Below are 13,050 nucleotides of genomic sequence, written 5' to 3'. Positions count from 1 at the left end.
TGTTCTGGGAACACTGGTAAGTCCAGAGGAGTGCGGACCTGAAAGGTTGAGGTCCCTTGCTCCGGTGAGGGGGAAGGCCAGCCTGAAGGGAAGCAATCTGGTGTTAAGAGTTTTGAGTGGCCATCAAATCTTGAACCTCAGAGAACCATAATCAGGGAAACTCTCAAGAAGATGGGTTGTTGTTGTAAGTCCTTGTTGTAAACCTAAAGAAAAAAATAACTGTAAAATTGAGTAGCTTTAAACAGGAAAACCCATCTTGCTAGCAGCAGATGCCTTGTGTCTGTGAATGGGTTTCCCAGGCTCTGCCCATGTGGAGCCAGGGTAGAAAAGGAAGTTTTTGGAAATAAGGGGAATGAGACATGTGTGTGTATGTCTCTGTGTGTGAGTGAGAAGACCCTTTTCCCAATTTCAGTTGGATTTTGTTGTCTCTGGCTTTTCCTAGCCACAGAAAGGATCTGTTGAAGTTCAGACCCTGGAAAGCATGGGGGTTTGGCCAGAGCGCAGGACCTTTTGTTAGGGAAAAGGGAAAGGCTGTGTGCAAATGGAATGGAATGGGTGAATGAAAGAATTGGATTTGAGTAACCAGCTGGTTAGGTCCTGTAAGCAAAGCAAAGCAAAGTTAGGAAAATGGAATTGGCTAAATAAAAGTACTTAAAAGAAAAATGAGAAGTAGTGATTCTCTTTTTCTCTCTATCTTTCTGTGCAACCATATGGTATGTTTAAGATTCTTGCCTTCTCTAATTCGAGTTAGCTGAGATTTGTGGTGGGAATGACAAGGATGTGTAGAACTAAAAGTTCTGTTTTCTGTTCTCTTTTCCTTATCTTGGTATGTATATGTGTGTCAAAGTTTTTGTGTGTGAGGTAAATGTGACTGTTAATTGTTTCTAATCCCAAGAGAAAAGAAGATACCAAAAGAAACATCCTCACTCTGTTTGTCTGGCCAACAAACAAAGTGAAGAAAGATGTGTTTGTTTGTTTATTTTTTTCCTCTCCCTCTTAAGAACAGCCCAAAGTTACCTGCTCAGGCAGGAAATCCTATACCATTTTCTTGCCTATTAGTTCTGCTCTCTCCCTTTTGCAAATGTTATTCAGAAGTGTGTTAATACCCTTTTAAACTCTATCTGCAGACACAATCCCCCTTCCCCGCTGCTTTTTTTTTTTCCTGGCTGTGTTGCTTTGAGAGGGAGAGAGAGAGAGAGTGAAAGGAGAAGGGGTTTTGATCTTTTTAACTTTTTCTCTGCTTAGAATTCAGATTTGAGAAAGGTGGGGTGGCTGTGAAAATTTAATGCCCACTTTTGCAGTTTCAGTAAAGAAATGACTCTAAATTGTTTGCTTAGATTTATAAATGTTTTCCCTATTTAATGGAAATTTAATGGAAATTTGTTTCCATCTGAATGGAATTTGATTAAATTGGAATTTGACTAACTTTATATTAAAAGCAATACTAGGGTTTGATAAAAAAAACTATTTCAGTAACTCAGAATATCTTATTAAACTTGTTTATTTTTTTGTGAAGTTAAAACAAAGAAATTAAGAAAAATTTGGGATTATAAATAGCTATGTTGTTTTGATTAAAGATTTGTATGCAAAACTGTTAGAAAAAGAGCTTGTGTTAACAAATGCAAACAGAGTTTGATGAGCTCTCCTTTGTTGGCTCTTTACTAGGTAATTTATTTATAAACAAGAACAAAGGTTGGAGGAGGTTTTGTCCCAAAAGTGGGGGGAAGAGGCAGCCAGTGGCATTTTTGTCTAAAATTGACATTTGGGGACGTCTTGTGGTTAGCATTTCTTATCAAGTGTGGACAATTTTAATCAGGAAGCCTAAAGGAGGTATACACTTGTTCATAGCAAAGTAGTTGAAAAAAAAAGGAACAAGAAAAAGAGAGACATAATGAAGATACGATAGTAGATGGGGAAGGAGGTATTACCATGAATTGAATTAAAAGATAAAATAATTAGAAAATATGTACTCGAACTGTCCAGATGTTTTTCTCTCCTGTGACAGAAAGGCATTCTTGCCCAGACTCCACCCTTGGACTTTGTAGTACACCAATACAAAACAGACATGTTGATAAAAGCCTGGAGAGGCGGAAAAACTAACTCCAAACTTGGAAGGTCCTTACATCGTCTTGTTAACCATTGAGACAGCTAACCGGACAGCTGAAAAAGGTTGGACCCATTACTCCCGAGTAAAAGGGCCCGTGCCAGCCCCAGAGGACTGGAAGGTGGAATCTCACCAAGGAGATCCACTGAAGCTAAAGTTCCGAAGGACTTCATGGACTAATAGTCAATCTTCCTGACAGAAAGGGGGGTAATAGAGGAAAAAGGACTAAACTTTATATATTTTTTTCTATCTAGAACCAAAGGAAACCCAAGATCTCCTCATGTGTTGATTTTATGGATCTCTTTGTGGGTGTTATTGCTGCTCTCACTGTATTAATTGTGTTCAGTGCACAGGGTGTGAGATAGAATGTGATATTAAGTCTTAGAAGATGTATTGGAACGTTACAAGGTGGTATGTCTGGGGGGGTGTTTCTTATTATACTCTTAAAACCTGTAAACCATTAGAGTCATGTAAGCAATGTGTAAAAATGACAAAGAGAGAAGGAGAAAATATACACTGACTCCAAGTATGTTTATGGAGTCTTGAATTCTGGTGGGAGAAGAAAAGAAAGAAGTTATGCTAGAGTGGCAGAAGGGAAGGAAAGAATGGATAATAGAAGAAAGAAACAGGAAATTTGTTTTAAGTTGGTTTGCACAGACTTGTGAATTACATGCATTAAGCAGGGAGACTGCCATTAACGTGATCAGCCCAAATGTGTGAATTGTATGCATTAACACAAGCCTTAGAATGTTGAAGGAACAAGAATGTACTAAAGATGGGAGGTGGATGTTGCAAGATGGGAGAGGATGTTGAAAAGAAAAAAGAAAAAACAACAACAAAACAATGGCTAGAACACAGAAGCAGCCACTGAAGGGGGGTCACAAGGGATGATTAATATTTTCTAAAACAGGATGGTTGTATTTATACTTTAGTTAAACAAATATGTGATAAAATTCAAGTTAAACAAAAAGCTTTACAACATTTAGTGGTGAGGCCATGTCAATATAGGCCTCAACTGGAAAGTTGTTTTTGTTTCTTTGAAATGATGTATGGGAGGCTTTTGTTACATGAAGGTTCAAGAATGTCAATGTAGAAGAGAAGAAAGTTACTCAGTATTTGCATAATGTGGCGCAGGTTTTGTCTTCTATCTCAGCACAGGCCAAGGCTGCCTTACCACCTGTTTCTGGCCATTGTTCCTGGAGAGTGGATTCAGGCGAAAAGAACTGTCACCTAGAAATACCATTCCTGAGTGGTCTCAACCATGCCAAGTCCTCCTGATTTAAGGAATCAAGGCGTGAGTCCATGGAAAGTGCCATCATATCCTCTCCAGTGACAAACTCCGCAGCTGGACGGCCTGAAAATTAAATTTCAACCTGCCTCCCCTGTTGAATTGTTTCCATCTAAGTGGGAGAAAAACTTCAATGGATTGGACGTGTTCCTAGAACCTGGACTATGTGTTGAAAAGTTTTTCTTCTGCTATCGTTGTTTCTTTAGTACTTTCTTTGGTAGAAGGAAGGACCATGGGCCCAATACTTTAAGAAACATTGGGGAAAGAAGACTCAGAATATGAAAACTTGCTTGCACAGGAATCTAAAGAAAATATAGGAAGTTATGAACTGTTAAAAGTATAAAAGAATAAATTCAGGTGGAAGAGAAAAAGGGAGGATTGAAGGAAATAAAAGTTATTCTTTTAATAATTGTAGAAATAATTGTAGAAGTGTAATGTTATTATATGAAACTGTCTCTTTAGTACAAATGTAACAATGTAATGCCAATATATGAAACAGAAATGTTTACTGTTTCCTGCCCACGTAAAAGTGATTACAAATGGTAATCAGCAAAGATAATTAATTATGATCAAATATTTACTATTTCCTGCCTAAAAATCCTTTGGACACAGGAACTTACACTTTGAGTAGAAATCACTATCAAAGAGGGGGATTTTGACCCTAGATGAAAATTAAAATAAACAAGATAACAGCAGATGGACGGAAGAGGTCAGGTTATCAAAGTACAACTTCAAAGTACATTATAAAGATGAAAGAGCTTCTTAGATGTGGCATACATTGTAGGGGTATAAAATGCAGATCTTGAAACCAGGCCATTGTGCTCCTGGAAGCCAATCCATTGGGAAGGATCCAGGAGGCCCATTTGCAAACGCTTCTATTCTATTCTATTCTATTCTATTCTATTCTATTCTATTCTATTCTATTCTATTCTATTCTATTCTATTCTATTCTTTTTATGTTATTCTCCAATAAATCTTTGTTTTGTTAACCAGACTTATCTTCGTATTGTGAGTATAAAAATTTGGGGTTTTTACATCTCACACAATTCATCTTGTTTTCTTTGCACAATGCAGAAGTAGTTTATCACTATAGTTTTCTGAGATTGTAATTTCGTAGTCTGGTCCACAGGGTTTTCTGATGGTTTCTCATCTATATACTAACCAGACTGTATCTCGTATCTATAAGTTTCATTATAATCACCTTTTAAAAGTTTCTAGGCAGTGCTATAAGCATACAGCCAAAAATTATGTACCTTTTTGGTCAAATACTTGCCACTATTAATCACATTTATGCTATATCAAGAATATTTCAGAATTATGATAGGTTACTGACTCCAAAATGTCTCTGAATTTGAATTTCAAAAGTTGAAATTCAAATACCAGTTTGTTCAAAATCATACTTGGATGCTGTAGCTGCACTATTTAAAGGATCTTTTTGGCATATCTCAAACCCTAACCCTAAGTGTAACCTAATCCTTACAAGGCAGTCCAGAAAAAAAGCACACCCAAAAATACTAGCACTAACTTTGTGTAAGGTTTATATTAACAGAACTTTGCAAGCCTGAACCATTGCATTACATTAGTTTACAATGTATATTTGAAAGTATATTTCTCCCCATCATTTTTTCAGCCCTTGAAACTATGGAAGGTTGCTTCAGTGATGTTTGCTATGCCCACATTCTTTCTGTGAGCTAAGCTGTCTCTTATTCAGTCACAGAACTGTTTATGATGGAAGCAATATGTGCATGAGAATAAATGGAATGTCAGTTTCAATGAGCAGAGAGTAAAACAAGGATAAGTGATGTCCTCTTGAATATATTATTTAATATATAATAATATATATTATGTCCCCTTGAATATATTCAATATAGTATTCAATATAATTATGGAGAAATGTATAAGGAATATTTGTTGTATATAAGAAAAATCCTTCTAGATCAGACATGTCAAACACAAGGCCCAGGGGCCAGATGCGGCCCATGAAGTGGATTCATGTGGCCCGCGAAGGCATCCTGGAAACAGTGCAGGAACAGCCCCCACTGCCTTGGCCCTGGCCCAGGTTGGCCGGAAGTCAATGTACAATTTTGTGGTGGCCATCTATGCTGGAAACAGCGAGGAACCAGCCCCTGCCATGTTGGCCCCACCCCCTGGGTGCATGCTGGGGAGGTGTCACCCTTTGTGAGGAATGAAGAAATGGACCATGCCTTGGCGCTTGCCCCGGTCCCACCCCCTTCTGCCAGAGACTCTCAGATCTGTCCCACTCCTGTCCAGGCCCCTTGACACAAATGATGTAGAGCTGGCCATGCCCACCCAGTAGGCCACACCCACTCCATCCACACCCTCCCAGTAGGCTGCACCCACCCTGACCACACCCACCCAGCCCCACGAGGACAACTGCAATGCTAATGCGGCCCTCAATGAAATTGAGTTTGACACCTCTGTTCTAGATCAAGTTATGACCTTCTTAATCCATCAAAAATGCAAGGTAGTTTGACAGACAAAAAGAAGTGAATTATTGGGAGTCGTACATAAATATTTACAAATTAAGAGAATGAGATGAATTTGGCTTCCTTATTAAAATAGTTACTAAAGATGGAGAAATGCAAGGGGAAAAATTAAAGTATGAAAATAGTGGTAGTGTAAAGTATATGATCTCTTGAAATGAACAAATGTTTATTAAAAGAAGTACAAATAAAAGCATATTTCTACCCATTTTATTACATGGGTGTGACCGTTGATATGTTAGAAGAAAGAAAAAGTTAAATTAAGAGAAAATGGAGGTTTTTAAAAAGTCAAGAAGAGATAAAGTGATTCTTGGTATTTAATTCTGAGACTTAAGAAACCAGGAATTAACTACAAAGTCCTGCAAGATGAATAGAGTAGAGTAGAGTAGAATAGGAGTAGGAGCTTGGAAGTCTTCTAGTCCAACCCACCCACTCAAGCAAGAGAACCTATACCAGGGGTAGGCAACCCAAAACACTTAAAGAGCCACTTGGACCCGTTTCCCACCAAAAACAAAACACTGGGAGCCGCAAAACCCTTTTGATATCTAAAATGAAGATAACACTGCATATATCCTTTTTTACCTTTATTATAGGTGTGTGTGTGTTTGTTTGTGTGTGTTTGTGTGTGTATGTGTATATATGTATGTGTATACACACACACACACACACACACACACACACACATACACACACAGGTAAAAAAAGGATATATGCAGTGTTATCTTCATTTTAGATGTCTAAAGGGTCTCTCTCTCTCTCTCTCTCTCTCTCTCTCCCTCCCTCTCTATCTGCCCTTGGTCTGCCACTCCTCTTCCCCCGCTCTCTTTCTTTCTTTCTCTCTCTCTCTCTCTCTCTCTTTCCTCTCTCTCTCTCCCTCCCTCTCTCTCTCTTTCTCTCTCTCTCTTTCTTTCTCCCCTCCCTCCTATCTGCTGCTCACCTGGCAAGCTTCAAGCTGTTGTCCAACAAGCAACCTCGTCTCTTTTATGACTCATGGACTTCAACTCCCAGAATTCCTGAGTCAGCCTAGCTGGGCTAGCTAGCTCTCTCCTGCCCTTCCTGCTTCCTGCTTCCTTCAGAGACGCAGCAAAGGGAGGAGCTCCGCCCAGAAAGCTTTTCAGCTCCTCGGAGAACACTGTGAGTGCACTCTCTTTTACACACACACACACACACACACACACACACACACACACACACACACACACACACAAAACACACACACAGAAGCAGGGAAGTGCAATTGCCTCTCTCTGTCTCTGTCTCTCTCTGCAAAGGCAGAGGAGGCTGGGAGCCACAGGGGAAGGCTCAAAGAGCCGCATGCGGCTCCGGAGCCGCAGGTTGCCGACCTGTGACCTATACCATCTCAGACAAGTGACTGTCCAGTCTCTTCTTAAAAACCTCCAATGATGAAGCACCCACGATTTCTGAAGGCAGGCCATTCCACTGCTTAATTGTCCTCACTGTTAGGAACTTTGTCCTGAATTCCAGGTTGCTTTTCTCTTTGATCAGTTTCCAACCATTGTTTCTTGTCTTGCCCTCTGGTGCTTTGGAGAATAATGTGACTCCCTTGTCTTTGTGGCAGCCTCTCAAATACTGGAATACTGCTATCATGTCACCCCTATTTCTTCTTTTCTTTAGACTAGCCAAACCCAAGTCCTGCAGCCGTTCTTCATATGTTTTAGTCTCCAGGCCTTGGATCATCTTAGTTGCTCTTCTCTGAACTTTTTCCAAGGTCTCAACATCTTTTTTGTAGTATGGTGACCAAAATTGGTTGCAGTATTCCGTGTGTGGTCTCACTAGGCTTTTATAAAGTGGTACTAATATTTCGCATGCTCTTGATTCTATGTCTCTGTTTATACAGCCCAGGATTGTATTAGCTTTTTTGGTTGCTGGTGCACATTGCTGCCTCATAATCAAGTGATCGTCCACTAGGACTCCAAGGTCCCTCTCACAGTTAGTGTTTTTAAGCCAGGTCTCACCTAATCTGTACTTATATCTTTGATTTTTCCTGCCTAAATGTGAAACTTTGCTTTTCTCCACATTAAAGCTCATTTTGTTGGTTAGGGCCCATTGTTCCAGTCTGTGAAGATCTTTTTGAATCCTGAGCTTGTCTTCTGGGGTATTGGCTATTCCTGCTAGTTTAGTGTTATCTGCAAATTTGATGAGTTCCCCTTCTATTCCCTCATCTAAATCATTGATGAAGATATTGAAGAGTAGTGGGCCTAAGACGGAGCCTTGTGGTACCCCACTGCTTACTTCTTTCCATGTGGTACCATTGAGGACCCCTCGTTGACTATGGTTTGTCAGCCAGCTATAAATCCATCTGGTGGTGATATTGTCTATTCCATTTTTTTCTAGTTTACCAAGCAGTAGATTGTGGTCTACTTTGTTGAATGTCTTACTGAAATCTAAGTATACTATGTCCACAGTGTTTCTCTGGTCTACTAATTTGGTCACTTTATCAAAGAATGAAATAAGATTGGTTGGCATGATCTGTTTTTAACAAACCCATGCTGGCTACCAGTTATAACTTTGTTTGTTTCTAGTTGTTCGCAGATCTGTTTTTTGATTATCTTTTCCAGGATCTTCCCAGGTATTGATGTTAGACTGATTGGTCTGTAGTTTCCTAGGTCTGTTTTTCCCCCCTTTCTTGAAGATGGGAACCACATCAGCCCTTTTTCAATCCTCAGGTACTTCCCCGGTGCTCCAGGATTTCTGAAAGATATGGGGCAATGGTTCTGAGATAACATCTGCCAGCTCCTTCAGAACTCTGGAATGTAATCTGTTGGGTCCCGGTGATTTAAATTCGTCAAGGTCGGTTAGGTATTCTCTTACCATTTTCTTGCTTATTTTAATTTTTGTTTCTAGTTTGTCTTTTGCAGTAGTTTTTTTGATATGTTGGACTATGATTTCTTTTTGTGTGAAGACTGATGCAAAGAATGAGTTAAGCAGCTCTGCTTTCTCCCTGTTGCCTGTTACTTCCTTGCCATCTTCTCTCTTTAGTGGACCTACAGTTTCTTTGACTTTTTTCTTCTTGTTAATATGTTGAAATAAACTTTGTTTTTATTATCTTTGATTTCTGTTGCAAGTCTTTGTTCATTCTGAGCCTTTGTTTTTCTGACTTCGTCTTTGCATGTTCTGGCTGTCTACTGATAATCAGCCTTAGTTATGTGTCCCTCTTTCCTACATGCTAAAGAAAGAGGGAGTTAGAATTACCAAATTTGATATTGTACTTTGCAGTTTGTTGCTTAGTTTGGATGAAAGAGTGGGTGACTTTAAGAAATAGGAGGTTGTTGAAATTGGAAGGACATGATTTAAGATTTGGATGGCATGATTATTTGTGCTACAACAAAGTTAGAGTGAATGTAGATTTAAAAAATCATTTTATTAGAAGCGCCATATTGAGAATTTGGAATAGGTATAAGACAAAATTGTCTCCTAAAATCTCTTTCTGGTTGTCAACTCAAGAAGCCCTTTTTAAAAGGGAAATGATGGTTAAACAAAAATGGTTTATCTATGCTGATTTGCTGAATATTCCCAAGGAGAATTTAAATAAAAAAGAAACTTGGAGTTTGAAGGTTTTACATGGAATTGGTTTCCTTATGCTGAGCTAATGAAAAGATTTAAGTTGGATGAGAAGAATTATGAATTTGAAAAGGGTAAAACTGAATTTGTTGTAGGGCTCTGTACAAATCATGATCATACTATTGCTAAGGTGTACAAACCTTTATTGAAAATAGAAACAGAAAACAAAACATTAAAGATTGCATGATAAAATGAGCAAAACATTTTTGGATATAATAAACAGTTGAACCGCTAGGAGAGTATGTGGAAGAAAGGGTTGAAATTTACACTGAATTATAATCTTAAGAAGTTTTGTAAAATGAGGTAACTTGTAAGTCATCAACTTAAAACAATTCATTTAGTGACCATTTGAAGTTAAAACAGCACTGAAAAAAATGACTTACAAGCATTTTTCACGCTTACAATGGTTGCATCCCCATGGTAACATGATCAAAATTCAGATGCTTGGCAACTCATATTTATGATGGTTGCAGTGTCCTGGAATCATGTGATCAACTTTTGCCACCTTCTGACAAGCAAAGTCAATGGGGAAGCCAGATTCACTTAACAGGTGTGTTTCTAATTTAACAACTGCAGTGATTCACTTAACAATTGTGGCAAGAAAGGTCGTAAAATGGGGCAAAACTCGCTTAACAAATGTATCATTTAGCAAGAGAAATTTGGTGGTAAATCGAGGACTACCTGTTCTTTGCCAAATGTCCTACTGAAGTCTAAGTATGCTATGTCCACAGAAAATCGCCATAGAAAGGCGATTTTACCGACACACACACACACACGGAAATCCGTTCGCCCGAGGCAACGGGACAAACGCAAATCCAACTTTCTAAGCTAAAGTTCAGAAGAGCGAGGTGGAGAGGGAGCGCCTGCTGAATGCCGGTTCAATCCCATGCCTTGGGACGATATTGCAAAATGCACATTGCAAATGCAAGCAAATAGGCTGTTTTGGGGGAGAAGGGGCGGTTTCCGAATGAAAAGTGACTTTCCTAACCGTGTTCACCAGACGAGCCATCACTGGCGAATTTTCTCGCCGGAAAAAAAAAGGAAGTCCGGTTAAGCTAAACATCGGAGCGGACCCTGATTTTGAGCGGATTGAAACTGAAAGCAATGGCAGGCTGCGTTGGGCTGGGCTTAGCCTGGCCGGGCGGGCTTCCTGTGCCGCCCTCCGTTGCCCTAGCTGGGCGGAGCACCGACCTCAAGCTGGAGAAGGAACTGGCGCGGATTGAAGCCCTTCCTCGCCTTCAGCACCATGCACCGGGCGGAAAGGCAGGATGAGGTGGAGGTAGGCGCTACTCTTCACGGTAGCGAGAGGGCAACAGTATTTGAAAGAAAGGGTCTGGGGGAATTTGCAGTATTGGTCGATGCCCTGCGAAGGAGTTTCCCCCGAGTCGATGGTTCCCCGGAGACAGGAGACTGCAACACTATTCATCTTTGATCAGCATCTGATCTGGGGGGGGGGGGGTTGTGTGGATCGTTTTCTTGACCGATCTAGAGTACGACTTGTCTGAGGAAGGCTGTTTCTGTGTAAAACAGTAAGCCTCGGCGAGAAAGTACTCGCCTGCAAATCCCCGGATGAGCACTAGAGGGCAATAAAGAGGGATCCCCATGGATCATCCGGATTTCTTCAGCTCCAGTTCTAGGGGCAAGTGATTTTGATGACAATTTTAGTAAAAGTCCTCCGTATCAAATCAACAGCCTTATCATTCAGTATCCTGTTTCCAAAAAAGGATAACCTGAACTCTCCTGTTGTATCCCATCTATAATATTTGATATTCAGTGTTAAACCATCTTTGTCTGAGAAATAGATTACCCTATTATTCTGTTATAAGTTCCTTGTTGGTTGCTACACCATTTCTGCCTACCTTTAACTAACTTTCCAGTACTGGGCCACATTGAAGAAAAAAAAATTATAGATATAGTAAAATATTAAAACAGAAGGGAAGCCATGAGAGAAAGAAAGAGCAAAAGGAATAGGACATTCAGGAAGCAGTGAATATTGTACATTGCACTGTGCAAAAGGATTTACACAAAGAATTTTTATTTTATTTGCTCAAGCTGTCATCCTTTGAAACCTGTTTGCCCAACCAAGGGCAAGAAAATCCCAAATGTAACATTTTAGTAAAATACAAACAGAAAAGAGAACAACAATTGCATCAGAGGAATAGTCTCAGATTTTTACTGTTGCTGTCAGAGTGAGGATAGGAAATAGCAGGGTATAGAATTTTATATCTGTGGGGATGGTCCAAGTTCCCACTCAAAATATTTGTAGCCACAGATTGTCAGTTATTGTTGAGTTTCTGACTCTGCCAGTATAGATGCCTGAATATGCATAGAATTAACTTAAAATGTATATTTTTAGCAATAATTTTAATGATATATATGGATAACTTTTAAGCAAGAAAGGACAGGGTCTTAAAAGTCAGTTTGAAAAGGTACGAAAAGAATCAATAAATAAAATTTCAATTCTTTTTCCAGAACCAGCATATCACTCTTTTCCTATAGTTACTCAATAACTTTTATTTAATCATTTCTGAGCTTAGACTACATTTTTCTAAAACATTTAACATAGCTTGGAGGCAGATTTTTGCCAGCCAGGGGCAGTTGCTTTAATTAAAGAAGTTGGTACAAAATACCAAATTCAATTTCTGATTCATAACTAAAAGGTCTGCTTCAATCATTCTGAAAATGTGTTCACCTCAAACCAGAGCTGTTTCACATTTGACACATTGAGAAAGCAATTGGCATAGTCTGAGTCTAATGCAAAATAGCTGTGTTATACTTGAAATAATGGTCTGGGACTCAAAATGCCATGTTTAAGTATAAAAGAGTTTACATTTAAAACATTTTGCATGCTACTGTGTGTGTGTGTGTGTGTGTGTGTGTGTGTGTGTGTGTTCCATCAAGAGCAGGGCTGTATGCTTTGTAAACATGCAGTTCCCAGTCATGGGTTTGCTAATGGATATACGAAAGAGACAATTGACAAACTATTGTAGAATCCTCCTGTATATTTTCCAGATGCTTCTATTTTCAGCAAATTGGGCCTCTTCCTCCTCTTTATCTGCTCTTTCAGTGATCTGGAGTTTATTAGGTGGAAAAATATGTTTTCCCCAAGTATTGAAAGAACTGCAGTATGCTTGCACACTCTCATTGCCTAGAGAAAGACGTGTAGTGAAGTACCGTAATGTTAAACATATTTTTTTTTTAATATGCAAAAGCTGATTGTATTCCATGGACACCTGACCTTGAAAATAATTTTAAACAGAGGAAAATGCCTCTGTAAAGAAGGAAGAGTATCACACAATCATAGTGGCACTGAACTAAAGAAAAGCCTTGCTTTGCAGAATAAAATACCAAGTTACAGACTTGTCTTAAGCAATAGTACCTAGAAAACACCGGCTAGTAAACTTCACTTTTTTATTTGTGGTGGTGCCTTTGAATCAATGCTGACTCCTGGCAACTGCCTGGATGAGTCTCTGCAGGGTTTTTTTTTTTTTTTTTGCTTCTTTCCTAGGATTGAGAGAGAGAGAACTAGCCCAAAGTCACCTAACTGGCTCTCTCATGGTCCCCCTGTTTCT

General features: G+C 39.3%; 1 protein-coding gene across 2 annotated transcripts in view; it reads left to right on the top strand.

Annotated features, from left to right (window-relative positions):
• SHFL (shiftless antiviral inhibitor of ribosomal frameshifting) overlaps nt 1–13,050 on the top strand; it is a 40,894-nt gene that overhangs the window by 504 nt on the left and 27,340 nt on the right. The window contains exon 1 of one of the 2 annotated variants that reach the window (XM_039328360.1): nt 10,626–10,757. The exons of the other annotated variant lie outside the window; for it this stretch is intronic. Within the exon in view, the coding sequence (XP_039184294.1) occupies nt 10,725–10,757 (33 nt within the window). The 5' untranslated portion in view covers nt 10,626–10,724. Of the gene's footprint in view, nt 1–10,625; nt 10,758–13,050 lie in introns of those variants that run through there. 2 annotated transcript variants of the gene reach the window in all.

Source organism: Crotalus tigris, unplaced genomic scaffold, assembly GCF_016545835.1.
Source record: "Crotalus tigris isolate CLP2741 ecotype Arizona unplaced genomic scaffold, ASM1654583v1 scf7180000024375.2447938, whole genome shotgun sequence".
NCBI lineage: Eukaryota > Metazoa > Chordata > Lepidosauria > Squamata > Viperidae > Crotalus > Crotalus tigris.
This window is presented reverse-complemented; position numbering and strand designations above follow the sequence as displayed.